We start from the raw sequence: 15,162 nt of genomic DNA, 5'->3' as shown, positions 1-15,162 counted from the left end.
TGGGTTAGCTAGGGTTAGTCATCTTCTCTACAGGAATCTGGTAGTTTCATATGAATCAATGCTCTTAGGTTTCTCCTGCATTCATACCCCACCACACAACCTCTTAGAGTACTTTACACATTTACTCTTGAAAGAGCCTGTGGCTAAGCATGTTATTGTGTTAGAAGGCAGGTGGGGACTCGGTACCATAAGGGAGAAGGTAGGAGCATCTCTGGCTTCAAACCTGTCGTTTGTTCTCTGAGATGAAGAGGAGGATGTAAAGTGAGCATCACTCATGGTGTTCTGTTCTGGAATTCCACCCAGGTCTTTGTTGTGTCAATGGGAGAGTGACTGGGAGGGTCTGCCTTGGGCCCTGGTGGGGGAAATACTGACTGGGACAGGTTCTCAGAAACAGTGATCCAGTAAACACTGTGTCTAGGATAGATTCTCAGGAACAGGGACTCTTCTCCTGCAGTGATGCTGCTGAGTGGTGATTAGTTAGTTACAGGAGCAATATCACCCCATCTGATTGGGGAAGACCCTCTCCTCTCTGTCTGCCTGTCTGAGCCTCTCTTGGGATCTGCTGGATCGTATCCTTATGGTGGATGATGCCAATCATACCTCCACCCTTCTGCTGCGTCACACAGCCCAGCACAACACAACGGTAGACTACTGCCAGACCAGGAAGAACAAGTACTTCAGGTAGTACAAACTGAGTGAACCAATGAGCTGCACACATGTTACAAAATAGAGGTTCTCTTGAAGTGTTTGTGGTAAACAGAATGAGCAGGCACGTCTACGGAGGCATGCCAAATGCCATGACTTTCAAGTGTCTTAGTTTTCCACTAATCACTTTTCATTGTTCCAGACAAACAATACTGTGTAACTTCGCATTTTGCAGGAGTTAATTGAGACAATAATAGTGTGGTGGTGTTTTGGTTTTGCTTACACAAACATGAACATGCATGGAATATTTTTCAGCCTCACTATGTGCATCCTGAAGAGGAAGGTTAAAGGCAGAATGTGAGGCATTGTGGATGGCCTTCCTCTAGTCCACTGCAGAGAGTTAAATAGACCACCACTTACTGTGTCGTGAGTGAGCCTGGAGGGACGCACTTACTCCACATTAACCAATTAAAGGGTCATGGTGTGCAGGCGATGGGTGACTAATTTACACTGTCCAGTCTGTAATTGCTGTATGCCTAGTGGAGCACAGGCTATAGATGAATGGTACATGGCGTTTCCACACACCCCGGTGTCTCATTATTTGCTCACTGACATTTATGGGAATAGGATGTAGATGAGTAGGGGGGGGTCCTGCCTGTAAGGCTTATTACTAGCACAGCTAAGGCGCTGGCCTGACCTAAAGGGCTCTGGTGCTGTCCTCTTCCATTATGGTTTGTACAACCACCACCACTTCTAAAGCCCCTCAAATCTGTCTGGATCAAACTTCAGCTGTTCATTTTAACCCCCCTGATTAGGAAAAGTTGGGAATCAATTATGGTAGTTGTGAGTGTTTCCTAAATGTGTAGGCCTAATTAAATAGTTGGGTGATCTGTGTTTGTAAGGAAGGTTTCATGATTTTAGAATTGTCTCTCGTTTTTTGGGTTGTGTTTATTGTTCTAAATATATATCGCAGCCCATGCTTTCCCCAGCAGTGCTGTTGAACAATGTAACTCAACTCTGGAAGAATATTATTAGCCCCTGCTGTGTTGAAATCAGATTGCATGGAAGACTTGTCAAGTTGATACTAATGCTCACTTTGCTTGGAGGTAATCAATTAAGGATGACAATCCACTTTTCCTAATCAAACCAACGCCCAGAGATCGACTCCCCGCTCTTGTGATTTGATGTGAATGGGGTCATTTATGTGTCCTCGTTAACAACAACAGATGGCTACTGCCGACTCTGCCTCTCCTCGGCCACTCAGCCTCTCCACTAGACTGCTGCATAGGGATCTCTGTCTGTACAACTGCCCCCTTCAGAGTGGAGTTGAAGTGGCACTGTCCTCTGCAGTCCATGTCTGTTCAGCTAAAAGCATGTCTGTCTGTTATGACCCACTAGTCCTCCAGCTAAAGGCCTGTCTGTCTGTTATGACCCACTAGTCCTCCAGCTAAAGGCCTGTCTGTCTGTTATGACCCACTAGTCCTCCAGCTAAAGGCCTGTCTGTCTGTTATGACCCACTAGTCCTCCAGCTAAAGGCCTGTCTGTCTGTTATGACCCACTAGTCCTCCAGCTAAAGGCCTGTCTGTCTGTTATGACCCACTAGTCCTCCAGCTAAAGGCCTGTCTGTCTGTTATGACCCACTAGTCTTCCAGCTAAAGGCTCGTCTGTCTGTGTTCATCCCTCATTAATTCTCTGGCTGTCTGGCCCGGCAGCGACAGGATTTGTCTTGTGTTGTGTGCCTCTCATCCGTGACATTGTCTCAGCTTATTGTTAACATTTCCTCCAGCTCTCTATCTGAAAGCTGTGATCATTCAGGAGGTATTTATAGCCATGATGTTGCTTTGTTTTGCACCGTGGCTAAAGATATTCCCAGTCCAGCAGACAGTAGTGCATAATACTGCTTGTCGTTTAGATGGTTGCAGTGGTGTCTCCTTGTAATACTCATAACTAGCTAACTGTATTACACTGACTGAGGCCTGGTCATGTGTTAGGTTAAGCTATGTATTCTGACATGGGCACAGTGAAAGGATTCACATGTGGTCCTGCACAGGGATTGGGAGGGTGCAAAGGTGGCTGGTTCAGCTGCCACTTGCCTGGACAGACCCTACCAACAGCTACAGGAGTGGTAGAGGGTGGGGTAGGGTGACCAGGGGGGGTCGGTCTTTCTCAATATGCCCATTGAGCTGAAGCAGAACTGGAGGGGCACCACTGTCTCAGCTGTCTGGGGCTAGAACTGTGCCTGCTGCTCATACCCAAACACTGGTCAAGTCCCTGCTCCCAGTCCTCAGCCCTCTGCACCCGCACAAAGGCACGTGCACACGCACCCATACAGGCACACTGACAGGCACACGACGTACCTCATGCATGACATACCAAATGGTGTGGGTCAATCTGAAGTTGTAAACAGCTTCACTGAGGAATGGTCAACCAGATTCAGCCGCGGGTGGAATTCTTCTTTTTTTTGCGGATGGTCAGGGGGCTTGAACATAATTACAAATAATTTGTAGAGTATTTGACTAAAACACAACCATTTCACACCTTGCTTACATTTGTGTGTGATGACATGTATCTCTATTATGCGTGGAATACTTGGAACAGAGTTGGTATTTTTACTGTCTTCAACAAAATATATACAGTACCAGTCAAAAGTTTGGATACACCTACTCATTCCAGGGTTTTTCTTTATTTTTACTATTTTCTACATTTGTAGGATAATAGTGAAGACGTCAAAACTATGAAATTACACACATGGAATCATGTAGTGACCAAAAGGGTTAAACAAATCAAAATATATTTTATATTTCAGATTCTTCATAGTAGCCACCCTTTACCTTGATGACCGCTTTGCACACTCTTGGCATTCTCTCAACCAGCTTCATGAGGTAGTCAGTCACCTGGAATGCATTTCAATTTACAGGTGTGCCTTGTTAAAAATTAATTTGTGGAATTTCTTAATGCGTTTGAGCCAATCAGTTGTGTTGTGACAAGGTAGGGGTGGTATACAAAAGATAGCCCTATTTGGGAAAAGACAAAGTCCATATTATGGCAAGAACAGCTCAAATAAGCAAGGGGAAATGACAGTCCATCATTACTTTAACACATGAAGGTCAGTCAATGCCGAAAATTAAGAACTTTGAAAGTTTATTCAAGTGTAGTCGCAAAAACCATCAAGCGCTATGATGAAACTGGCTCTCATGAGGACCGCCACAGGAAAGGAAGACCCAGAGTTACCTCTGCTGCAGAGGGTAAGTTCATTAGTTACCAGCCTCAGAAATACGAACTGTTCAGAGGAGACTGCGTGAATCAGGCCTTCATGGTTGAATTGCTACAAAGAAACCATTACTATAAGACACCAATCAGAAGTCTTTCTAGTCCAAGAAACATGAACATTGGACCGGTGGAAATCTGTCCTTTTGGTCTTTGTGAGACGCAGAGTAGGTGAGCGGATCTCTGCATGTGCGGTTCCTACCGTGAATCATAGAGGAGGTGGTGCTTTGCTGGTGACACTGTCAGTGATTTATTTTGAATTCAAGGCAAAATGGCTACCACCAGCATGGCTACCACCGCATTCTGCAGCGATACGCCATCACATCTGGTTTGGGCTTAGTCCCACTACCATTTTTTTCTTTATTTTTTTTTCATTTTTTTTTTTCAACAGGACAATGACCCAACCCACTTCCAGGCTGTGTAAGTGCTATTTGACAAAGGAGAGTTGTTTAGCGCTGCATCAGATTACCTGGTCTCCACAATCACCGAACCTCAACCTAATTGAGATGGTTGGAGTTCGATCGCAGAGTGAAGGAAAAGCAGCCAATAAGTGCTCAGCATATGTGGAAACTCCTTCAAGACTGTTGGAAAACCATTTCAGGTGAAGCTGGTTGAGAGAATGCCAATTGTGTGCAAAGCTGTCATCAAGGTAAAGGGTGGCTACTTTGAATAATCTCATATATTTTGATTTGTTTAACACTTTTTTTTGGTCACTACATGATTCCATATGTTATTTCATAGTTTTAATGTCTTCACTATTATTCTACAATGTAGAAAATAGTAAAAAATAAAAACCCTTGAATGAGTAGGTGTGTCCAAACTTTTGACTGGTACTGTATAATTATTACTTTTTTTTGCTCAGAACTTGGGGGGCCAAATTTTGGCCCGCGGGCCGCCAGCTGTGGAACCTTTTACATGGTTTTGCCAGACGGTGGTTGTTGCTTAGTTATTAATATTTCAGGGATCAGCTATATCTCTTTCAACATTGATTGACCAAACTCTTATTCAAAGATCCATCTTAATCGATTTAGAAAATGGACTGATTGAATTAATACATTGACATTTAGCCGTTTTCTGACAGTCTTCATGAGTTGAAATTCTCCAGCTCTCAGTAAAAAATAGGCTTGAATAAAAATATTTGTAATAGTGTGATATGCTTGAGCAGTGTTCTTCTGACATTAGGAAATTCAGGGCCTGTAGCAGTTGTAGTGCCTCTTGTCCCCCCCACCCCCCCTCAGCAGTCTGTTTAGCCTCTCCCCGGAGGCTATGAGTGTGTCTCAGCAAGTGGCATTGGGGCCCTCTCCCATAGGACCACAAGAACAGCCATCTGCTGTTGACCTCAAGACTGCCCCTACCCCACGCTCTGCTCTGTTCCTCAAGAGACCTCCACCACAACTCACCTCTTCCAGTGAGCTCAGATTTCCTATGTCTCACACACACAGCGAGCCCCTCTCTCCCTCCCACAGTGGGCTTTCGCCACGGAGAACCATGATCATTGATTTACTTTCCTGTACCGGCCTAGGAAATGTTTACTTCTGAATGCCACATCAAAAGCTAAGAGTGGAAGCCTCTGGGTTGAAAGCAAACCCAGCCAGCGGGAACCTATTAGTAGTGCTTCAGATGCCCTAATTCACTCAGGGTGAATAAATAAAATGTGTGGGGCGTCTTTGTGACTCCCTCACCCAGTCCCTCTGTGGAGAAGTTTGAAGAGAGGGAAATCGTCAGACGTCTGTACTGGGATTGTCCTGGCTGACTGGGTCAGGAATCTGTACTGGGATTGTCCTGGCTGACTGGGAACAAGTGGAAGATGTACTGGGAGCTGTGGCTGAGCCAGTTGACAGCGACAGACCTGCAGCATATGCTGGTGGGGAACAAAGGTGGGAGAGCATCAGCTCTAGACAGGGCAGGGTCACACCTGACCTCTAGGCCAGTTTAATGTCCTTAGGCGAAGTCCTGATAGATTTACTATACTGCTGCCATGTAGTGTACTGTGTAGTTTGCTTGCTGAATGGAGCAATGCGTACTTTAGTAGTTCTGTGTGTTTAGAATGGAGCAATGTGTACTTTAGTAGTGCTGTGTGTTTAGAATGGAGCAATGCCTACTTTAGTAGTGCTGTGTGTTTTAGAATGGAGCAATGCCTACTTTAGTAGTGCTGTGTGTTTTAGAATGGAGCAATGCCTACTTTAGTAGTGCTGTGTGTTTAGAATGGAGCAATGCCTAATTTAGTAGTGCTGTGTGTTTAGAATGGAGCAATGCCTACTTTAGTAGTGCTGTGTGTTTAGAATGGAGCAATGCCTACTTTAGTAGTGCTGTGTGTTTAGAATGGAGCAATGCCTACTTTAGTAGTGCTGTGTGTTTAGAATGGAGCAATGCCTACTTTAGTAGTGCTGTGTGTTTTAGAATGGAGCAATGCCTACTTTAGTAGTTCTGTGTGTTTTAGAATGGAGCAATGCCTACTTTAGTAGTTCTGTGTGTTTTAGAATGGAGCAATGCCTACTTTAGTAGTTCTGTGTGTTTTAGAATGGAGCAATGCCTACTTTAGTAGTTCTGTGTGTTTTAGAATGGAGCAATGCCTACTTCAGTAGTTCTGTGTGTTTTAGAATGGAGCAATGCCTACTTTAGTAGTTCTGTGTGTTTTAGAATGGAGCAATGCCTACTTTAGTAGTTCTGTGTGTTTTAGAATGGAGCAATGCCTACTTTAGTAGTGCTGTGTGTTTAGAATGGAGCAATGCCTACTTTAGTAGTGCTGTGTGTTTAGAATGGAGTAATGCCTACTTTAGTAGTGCTGTGTGTTTAGAATGGAGCAATGCCTACTTTAGTAGTGCTGTGTGTTTTAGAATGGAGCAATGTCTACTTTAGTAGTTCTGTGTGTTTTAGAATGGAGCAATGCCTACTTTAGTAGTTCTGTGTGTTTTAGAATGGAGCAATGCCTACTTTAGTAGTTCTGTGTGTTTTAGAATGGAGCAATGCCTACTTTAGTAGTTCTGTGTGTTTTAGAATGGAGCAATGCCTACTTTAGTAGTTCTGTGTGTTTTAGAATGGAGCAATGCCTACTTTAGTAGTTCTGTGTGTTTTAGAATGGAGCAATGCCTACTTTAGTAGTTCTGTGTGTTTTAGAATGGAGCAATGCCTACTTTAGTAGTGCTGTGTGTTTTAGAATGGAGCAATGCCTACTTTAGTAGTGCTGTGTGTTTTAGAATGGAGCAATGCCTACTTTAGTAGTTCTGTGTGTTTTAGAATGGAGCAATGCCTACTTTAGTAGTTCTGTGTGTTTTAGAATGGAGCAATGCCTACTTCAGTAGTTCTGTGTGTTTTAGAATGGAGCAATGCCTACTTTAGTAGTTCTGTGTGTTTTAGAATGGAGCAATGCCTACTTTAGTAGTTCTGTGTGTTTTAGAATGGAGCAATGCCTACTTTAGTAGTTCTGTGTGTTTTAGAATGGAGCAATGCCTACTTTAGTAGTTCTGTGTGTTTTAGAATGGAGCAATGCCTACTTTAGTAGTTCTGTGTGTTTTAGAATGGAGCAATGCCTACTTTAGTAGTTCTGTGTGTTTTAGAATGGAGCAATGCCTACTTTAGTAGTTCTGTGTGTTTTAGAATGGAGCAATGCCTACTTTAGTAGTTCTGTGTGTTTTAGAATGGAGCAATGCCTACTTTAGTAGTTCTGTGTGTTTTAGAATGGACCAATGCCTACTTTAGTAGTTCTGTGTGTTTTAGAATGGACCAATGCGTACTTTAGTAGTTCTGTGTGTTTTAGAATGGACCAATGCCTACTTTAGTAGTTCTGTGTGTTTTAGAATGGACCAATGCCTACTTTAGTAGTTCTGTGTGTTTTAGAATGGACCAATGCCTACTTTAGTAGTGCTGTGTGTTTCCTGTTTTACTCCCTATTTCACACGTGACACTCATTAGGCTGGATTTGGAGATCTGGGCCATTTTATCAACTTTTTGGTTCAGATGCAGGACTTCAAAGTTGAGGTTAAGCTTTAATTCAACTCAGTCTTACACAGTGTATATCTTAAAGGGGAAGTTCACCAAAATGCCGTATTGGTTTCCTTGCCCTGTATGCAGTCTATCGACAAAAAATGACCGCGATCCATTTTCTGGTTTAGTTTAACGTTTTACCATTTGTGGAGCAAATCCCATTCAAGCCATGGGACCAATAATATATTTTTTTGCGCATCATGTTCAAATCATCTATCAGTGACTTTGTTGAGCTTCACAATACATTTTAGATACTTTTGGACGATTTGGACATGTGTGAAAAATGCTAATATTTGTCCAATGACTTGAATGGGATTTGTGCCACAAATGCTAAAACTTTAACATGTGGAAACCGTGCCAGAGAAACCAGACCAAAGCATGGATTGCTGTCGTACCTTGTCCATAAACTGCTGTGAACTATCCCTTTAACTTCTCAGACGCTATTGTTTTTGGGCAATTCCACTGTAACAGAGTGACACTGAGACTTTAAAATGTATGTCAAACAAAAAACAATGATGGCAATGAACAGCGCAGATGCCAAGTTTGGTAACAGAATGACAGTTTGCTGTTTGTGCCGTCATTCTGTTACCAAACTTTGCATCTGCACTGTTCTTCAAGTAAATGTTTATGTAACATTTTAAATGGAAATTGTTAAGTAGTCCTTGTGCACAGAGTTGTATGGTTTGTTTAACTTTGCAAATATTGTTTTTTGTTTAAAATGTCAAAGTAAAACATCGGAGTCTTATCATGGAATTGCCCTTTTGTCTGTCTGTGTAGAACATCATAGTTACCAGGGTTGACACCCACCATATCAGATTGTTTCTGTAGTTAGAAAAAGGTAAGATTGTCATTCCTGAAACATTATTTTGTTCATTTGATTTGATCTCTGAGAAATTCAGCTAAATTGGCCATTTTATAGAATTCAGATAATATTCAATAAAATAGTACCCAACATCAGATTTGGACCAACCTGCTTCCTACCAATGAGTAAGACATGAGGAATCGCCCCCAAAAATGGCCAAAAGCCACCCACGGAAGAAATAGGTAGGAAGATGTTTGGTACTATATTTATTGAATATTATCTGAATCCTAGATCTTAAAATGGCCAATTTGGGTGCCATCAATTAGCTTAATTTCTCAGATCAAATTATATTTTAACACAATGTTTCATGAATGTTAATTGTATCCGTTACTAACTACAGAAACTATTCCAGAACAATCTGGGTGTCAAAATCCTCTTCCTTGTGCTTTTTGAGTTGGAACGACCCAGGAAGTGTAATTAGGAAGGGATGATGCCTTTCAGAAATGATATTTACTGTAACATTAGCTACTGACCACCACAGACTGACGCTGATAGTGCCAGTCACTTACTGTACTGTAGATGTATCACTTAAACTTTGGTCATTCCTTAGTTGTATCGGGGCAATTCCACTGTACCTGAGTGAAAGTAGTCTTTGTGCATACAGTTGTATAGTTTGCAAAGTTAAACAATCATTGGTTTTAGTTTGACATACATTTTATGGCAACTCTCGACTTCTTCTTCAATGCCTCTTTCATCCTCTACCTGTCCTTCACTGTCTTTAATTCACTCGTCTCCCTAACAGTGGGCAAGTCCCACTCAGCAGCTGCCCAGACATGCTTCAGAGGTTGTTGGCAGCTGTTAAGGAGTGATTGAGGCTCAAGCATGTTGTGTGGGCGTGGTGACCCACCGAAGCCGACAGAGCTCCTCCCCACAGCTACTACACTCTTTACATACAGGCAGGGAAGAAGAAAGTAGTGACTTCCTGTAGGACCTAGTCCTCAGATCTCAGATTAGTGTGTTTGGAAAGTGAAGCGAGTAAATTTTGAGCGTGGACATACAGAGTATGTATTTGAGGACCCTTCAACCCAGCAGCAGTTTTGAGGGAGAGTGGGTTAGGCTGACAGGCCGGCCCTACACGGGGGTGACGGATGTAGACGGGCCTAGACTCTCGGGTAGCTACAACTTAGCTCTTTCTGTTTATGTTGGTAGACTCCAGCTGCCTATTAATTGGACAGCTATTGATATTAAGCTAGCACTGGTAAATGGTAGCCTATTTCACAGTTGATTAGTGCAGATTGTTAAAGGAACAGAAACTGATTTTTGGGTGAAATAAAGAATTTAGGCTAAACATAGGTGGGCCATTGGAAAGGGATGTTTATGTATTTTGAAGGTGAGATTTCAACAGATATTTTTAGGCAGCTTGACTTTCACTGAACCATTCACCAACCACTTTCTTTCTCTATCGCTCCCTTTCCCTCCCTCCAGAGGCCCTCCACCGGCCCTTCGGCCTGGACTCGGCAGCGTTGACGGAGGCGGTGCGCTGGAGCTCCAAGGAGAACTTGCTGGGTGCTGCCGAGAGCGACCCTAACCTCTTTGTTGCACTTTATGACTTTGTTGCCAGTGGCGACAACACGCTGAGCATTACAAAAGGTATGTATTCTGAAAGATTTTTATCAATAGCTGCCATCCCAATAGATAACCTGGTTTCATTTCCTCACCCTGCATCATCACAAACCACTCCTTATCTAAAGATGATTCGCTTTGAGGTATGGGCCCCTACCTTCTGCAAGGGAGGTCAGTTCTTCGGGAGATTTCCTCCAAAATACGGTACCATGCTACCATCCAGTGAACTATATGTTTGTTTATTCCAATCCTTGTTCTACTTTCCCTTTTTATTTAATCTGTGTCCCTGTTTTCCCCAGCAGCAGTTTGCTGATCAAAGAGCTGTCTCCTGGGTAATGTGCTTAAAATCATAATATTTTGGAGAGTCAGACTTTTTAATTAACAGATATAAAAGCATTAGCTAAAGATGGAGAAATATCTTAATAAGCCGATGCCTGCCTTCACCAGTCGCCCCATGGCTGCTGCCTGAGATGGAGCTAATGTTTAGACTGTGAGTCACTGCATTCGCAAGGGAGAGGCAGGCAGGCTTGCCCTCCCACACCCTTGTTTGGCTCTAATGCACTTTTATTGTGGAATCCTTTTAACTGTAATAATAACAGGTGCATAAACCCAGCAGGGTTTATCCACCTGCTGGGTGATCACAGAGAGTGACTTAGCGGCCCTGCCGCCCTTAATCGCTGTCTCAGATCAATGCCATGCCTCAGAGCAGTATTGTCCACCGCGGGCCGCCTGACATTGTGTTTCCACCCGGAGCCAGCTCTCTGGCTCCCCACGGTGTGTCGCAGAGGAAACTGTCTAGTGTGACTGGTTAGGCCGGCCCAATGTTTTTCTGCCTCCCCGGCTGTCCAGTGTCAATAAAGCCTGTAGCTACCGCCTCTGTGGCACTGGAGGGTATTGAGTCTGCAGAGCAAGTAGGAGGGTGAGAGCGAAAAGAGAGGGTAAGTTGCAGAAAGCTTGGCGGCGCCCCCTGTCCCCTCTCCAGGCCATGTCTTGTCGCTGCCATAACAGCTCACTGTCATTATCCTCCCAATGGGAGCAGCTTTGAAGGGCTGCAGGGAGCTGCCGGGCAGCCAGGGCGTGTTTCAGCTCCACAGACACACAGCTCCTCTATAGTACTGCATTCTCTGTCTCTATTTAAGAGGCACTCCCTCCCGTCTCCACCGTTGACCTTATAGGACGCAAACAAAGCAGCAGACCAAGTCACTACATGCGTAGCCCAGCCCTACCTTTTGGGACTGTATTAAATGAAGCATCAATGGGGGCTATTTAAACCCTATGAAGGAACCAAAAGCTTCAAGGGGTGCTAATGTCCTAAAGTGGCTCTAAATGTTTAAAGATGATGTCCTTCTACCTGACTCTGTTTCCCTGTCCCTCTCTGCCCAGGTGAGAAGCTGAGGGTGCTAGGCTACAACCAGAATGGGGAGTGGAGCGAGGTGCGCTCCAAGAACGGCCAGGGCTGGGTGCCAAGCAACTACATCACGCCCGTCAACAGCCTGGAGAAGCACAGCTGGTACCACGGGCCCGTTTCGCGCAGCGCTGCAGAATACCTGCTAAGCAGCCTCATCAACGGCAGCTTCCTGGTCCGGGAGAGCGAGAGCAGCCCAGGACAGCTGTCCATCTCCCTGCGCTACGAGGGGCGTGTCTACCACTACCGCATCAACACCGCCTCAGATGGCAAGGTAGCTGGTGTCTGGGGCCTATAGATGGGCTGTCTTGTCTCTCTTCCTTTTCTTCACTTTTGTTGTGAAACTACTCTGCCCCTGCTAATGTTCCTGCTCTGTCTCTGTTGGCCATCTCTTGTTTCTCCCCACGGTGATGACCCCTGTGTGTCCCTGTCTGTCTTTCTGTCCCAAGGTTTACGTCACAGCAGAGAGCCGCTTCAGCACCCTGGCCGAACTGGTCCACCACCACTCCACCGTGGCCGACGGCCTGGTCACCACGCTCCACTACCCGGCACCCAAGTGCAACAAGCCCACCGTCTATGGTGTGTCACCCATCCACGACAAGTGGGAGATGGAGCGCACCGACATCACCATGAAGCACAAGCTGGGAGGCGGGCAGTATGGAGAGGTGTACGTGGGAGTCTGGAAGAAATACAACCTCACCGTCGCAGTCAAAACACTCAAGGTTGGTCTTTTCTATAAAGATTGGTGGTCGCATGTAAAATCTCCATCTTTTGTGTGTCTAATTTGTGAAATCCTCTATGGGATCATGTAATTGGAATGGGATGTGGTATTTAGTGGTTGATGGTCACCGCCTGCTGGTGAAATGTGGTATTACATCAACATGAAACTCAATGGGGGCAACGACTACTGTTGGAGATATGTTTATTCACAGTTTAACTTGTTCTGCTCACCTTGGTATCCTGATATTAAGATATTGAATAAATCCAGTGAATATTGACCTTTCTGATTGTTTGTCTTCCAGGAGGACACTATGGAGGTGGAGGAGTTCCTGAAAGAGGCAGCAGTCATGAAGGAGGTGAAACATCCCAACCTGGTGCAGCTGCTAGGTCAGTGCTGCTCACAGTACAGCTCCACTTACTAACAGCACATGGGATTTCTACCGGCTGTTTGTAGACTCGAGGGGTAGTTACGTCTAACCTCTGTTGGCTTGTCTCTGTCCAGGTGTGTGTACGTTGGAGCCTCCCTTCTACATCGTGACAGAGTACATGCCCCACGGCAACCTGCTGGACTACCTGAGGGAGTGTGACCGGGAGGAAGTGAATGCTGTGGTGCTGCTCTACATGGCCACGCAGATCTCCTCCGCCATGGAGTACCTGGAGAAGAAGAACTTCATCCACCGGGACCTGGCGGCCAGGAACTGTCTGGTGGGGGAGAACAGCGTGGTGAAGGTGGCTGACTTCGGGCTGAGCAGGCTGATGACGGGGGACACGTACACGGCCCACGCCGGAGCCAAGTTCCCCATCAAGTGGACCGCCCCCGAGAGCCTGGCCTACAACACCTTTTCTATCAAGTCTGATGTGTGGGGTGAGTCAGAACCAGGTTTTCAGTCATCACGTGTACTAAATCAGTAAAGTGTGTGCGTGTTCCTCATCCTATGATGGTCTCTCGTCCTTCAGCTTTCGGTGTGCTGCTTTGGGAGATAGCGACGTACGGTATGTCTCCGTACCCAGGGATCGACCTGTCTCAGGTATACGACCTGCTGGAGAAGGGCTACCGCATGGAGCAGCCAGAGGGCTGTCCGCCCAAGGTCCACGAGCTGATGAGAGCCTGTGAGTATGGGCACCACACTCAGTACACACACAGTCCCTCACACTATCATCCATTCACCTATGTCCTGCATAGAAGCTCTATAACATAAATTGTCAATGGAGTAAAAAATAACATGAACTTTGTTTTGGTGTGATATCAGGCTGGCAATGGAGCCCGTTGGACCGACCCTCGTTTGCCGAAACCCACCAGGCTTTTGAGACAATGTTCCACGATTCCAGCATCTCCGAAGGTACTTGTACGACACACAGTCACATTACTACCCTCATGGCTTAAACACGGTCGGATACACTTCCCTCTCTTGGAGGCATTTCGTTCTGCTGCCTGACTATTCAAGCCTGTCAGTTTTGGCACTAAAGCGGATGCATTTGTGGACATTAGAGATAATGTCCATTAATGATGCGTAAACATCTCTGTAGGGCCTTTTCAGAGTGGTACAGCATGCCTGGTGCCTCAGGGAGAGACGGAGGATGATATTTGAGTGAGGATGAGGAAAGGGCAGGCTGAACTGAGGTGAGGGGAGTACAGGGAGAACAAAGGGCTTTCAGAGAACCATTATATACTCAGCATTGATTTATTCCAGTTAATGCAGTACTACTATTTCTAGCAAAGGATTCAATGTGTATAACGGTCTAATGTAAATGTCCACTTAATTAAGCCTTCCTTTCTTTCCTGTTGCTCCCTCTCTCTCTGTAGAGGTAGCAGAGGAGCTGTGTAAGACTGCCTCCTCTGGCCACGGCCCGTCACCACACTCCTTCAACCACGACATGCCCCTGCTGCCCTCCAAGTCGCGCACGCTCAAGAAGCATACGGAGAACAAGGAGAACATCGAGGGGGGTCTGGATTGCAGGCAGGAGACACACACAGCCAGCACCCACAGCCACTCAGGTACCTGCCTTGCCCGCCGCCACGCCTGTAGACTGAGGACAAGGGCTGCTGTCACAGGAACACCTCACCCAATAGCCGCCACAGGTGGTGGTGTCATTACACAATCACAACAGAGAAAGGGTTTGGATTAAAGGCATTCTCAATCCTCTCTATCCTTCCTCCCTTACATGATTAGACAAGGCTGGGTAAATAGGTCTGTTTGTATGCGTCTGTTCATGTCATCTTTTTTATTAAAATGATGATTGAGGATGTTGAGTTCTGATCCTCCTGTCTCTCTGTTGCATCCTCCCCACACAACTCTACAGAGCACTAAGAATGACTGCATATGTACCAGTACCTCAATTAAAAGCACATCATATTTTGTGTGGTTTTTGCCATGTTGACTCATGTTTTATTGCATGTTTTCTTGTGTAAAAACCAAAGGCGATTTATGTTCCTGTCAACCCTTATACTCTCACTCATTTCTCACACCATTTAATCCCTTTCATGATACTTCTCCGCTATGATTGATCACACTATAGCGAACACAGCGTAACAACATAAGTAGGGATGATGAAGCCAGAGTGGTGGTAACTAAAGGGAGGTGGCTTCCTACCGTCCTGACTCCGGCTGGTGCCTTGCTCACTCTGGCGCTCTTCTATTACACACACAGAGCCGCTTCACATCCCTAGTACAAGGTGTCACCACAAAGTTATTGAAACAGGAATGGCTCTGGAGAGG

General features: G+C 45.2%; 1 protein-coding gene across 5 annotated transcripts in view; it reads left to right on the top strand.

Annotated features, from left to right (window-relative positions):
* LOC106613905 (tyrosine-protein kinase ABL2) overlaps positions 1-15,162 on the top strand; it is a 43,679-nt gene that overhangs the window by 24,188 nt on the left and 4,329 nt on the right. For 3 of the 5 annotated variants that reach the window (XM_014216666.2, XM_014216663.2, XM_014216662.2), the window contains 8 exons: positions 10,184-10,348; positions 11,705-12,000; positions 12,176-12,448; positions 12,749-12,833; positions 12,949-13,311; positions 13,404-13,556; positions 13,697-13,786; positions 14,251-14,442. In XM_014216666.2, coding sequence (XP_014072141.1) covers positions 10,184-10,348; positions 11,705-12,000; positions 12,176-12,448; positions 12,749-12,833; positions 12,949-13,311; positions 13,404-13,556; positions 13,697-13,786; positions 14,251-14,442 — 1,617 coding nt within the window. Of the gene's footprint in view, positions 1-5,652; positions 5,790-10,183; positions 10,349-11,704; positions 12,001-12,175; positions 12,449-12,748; positions 12,834-12,948; positions 13,312-13,403; positions 13,557-13,696; positions 13,787-13,973; positions 14,068-14,250; positions 14,443-15,162 lie in introns of those variants that run through there. The other 2 variants (XM_014216667.2, XM_014216665.2) reach the window with 2 other exon arrangements.

The sequence above is a fragment of the Salmo salar genome, chromosome ssa10, assembly GCF_905237065.1.
Source record: "Salmo salar chromosome ssa10, Ssal_v3.1, whole genome shotgun sequence".
Classification (NCBI taxonomy): Eukaryota; Metazoa; Chordata; class Actinopteri; order Salmoniformes; family Salmonidae; genus Salmo; species Salmo salar.
Note: the sequence above shows the minus strand (reverse complement) of the source record. Positions and strands in the feature narration are given on the sequence as shown.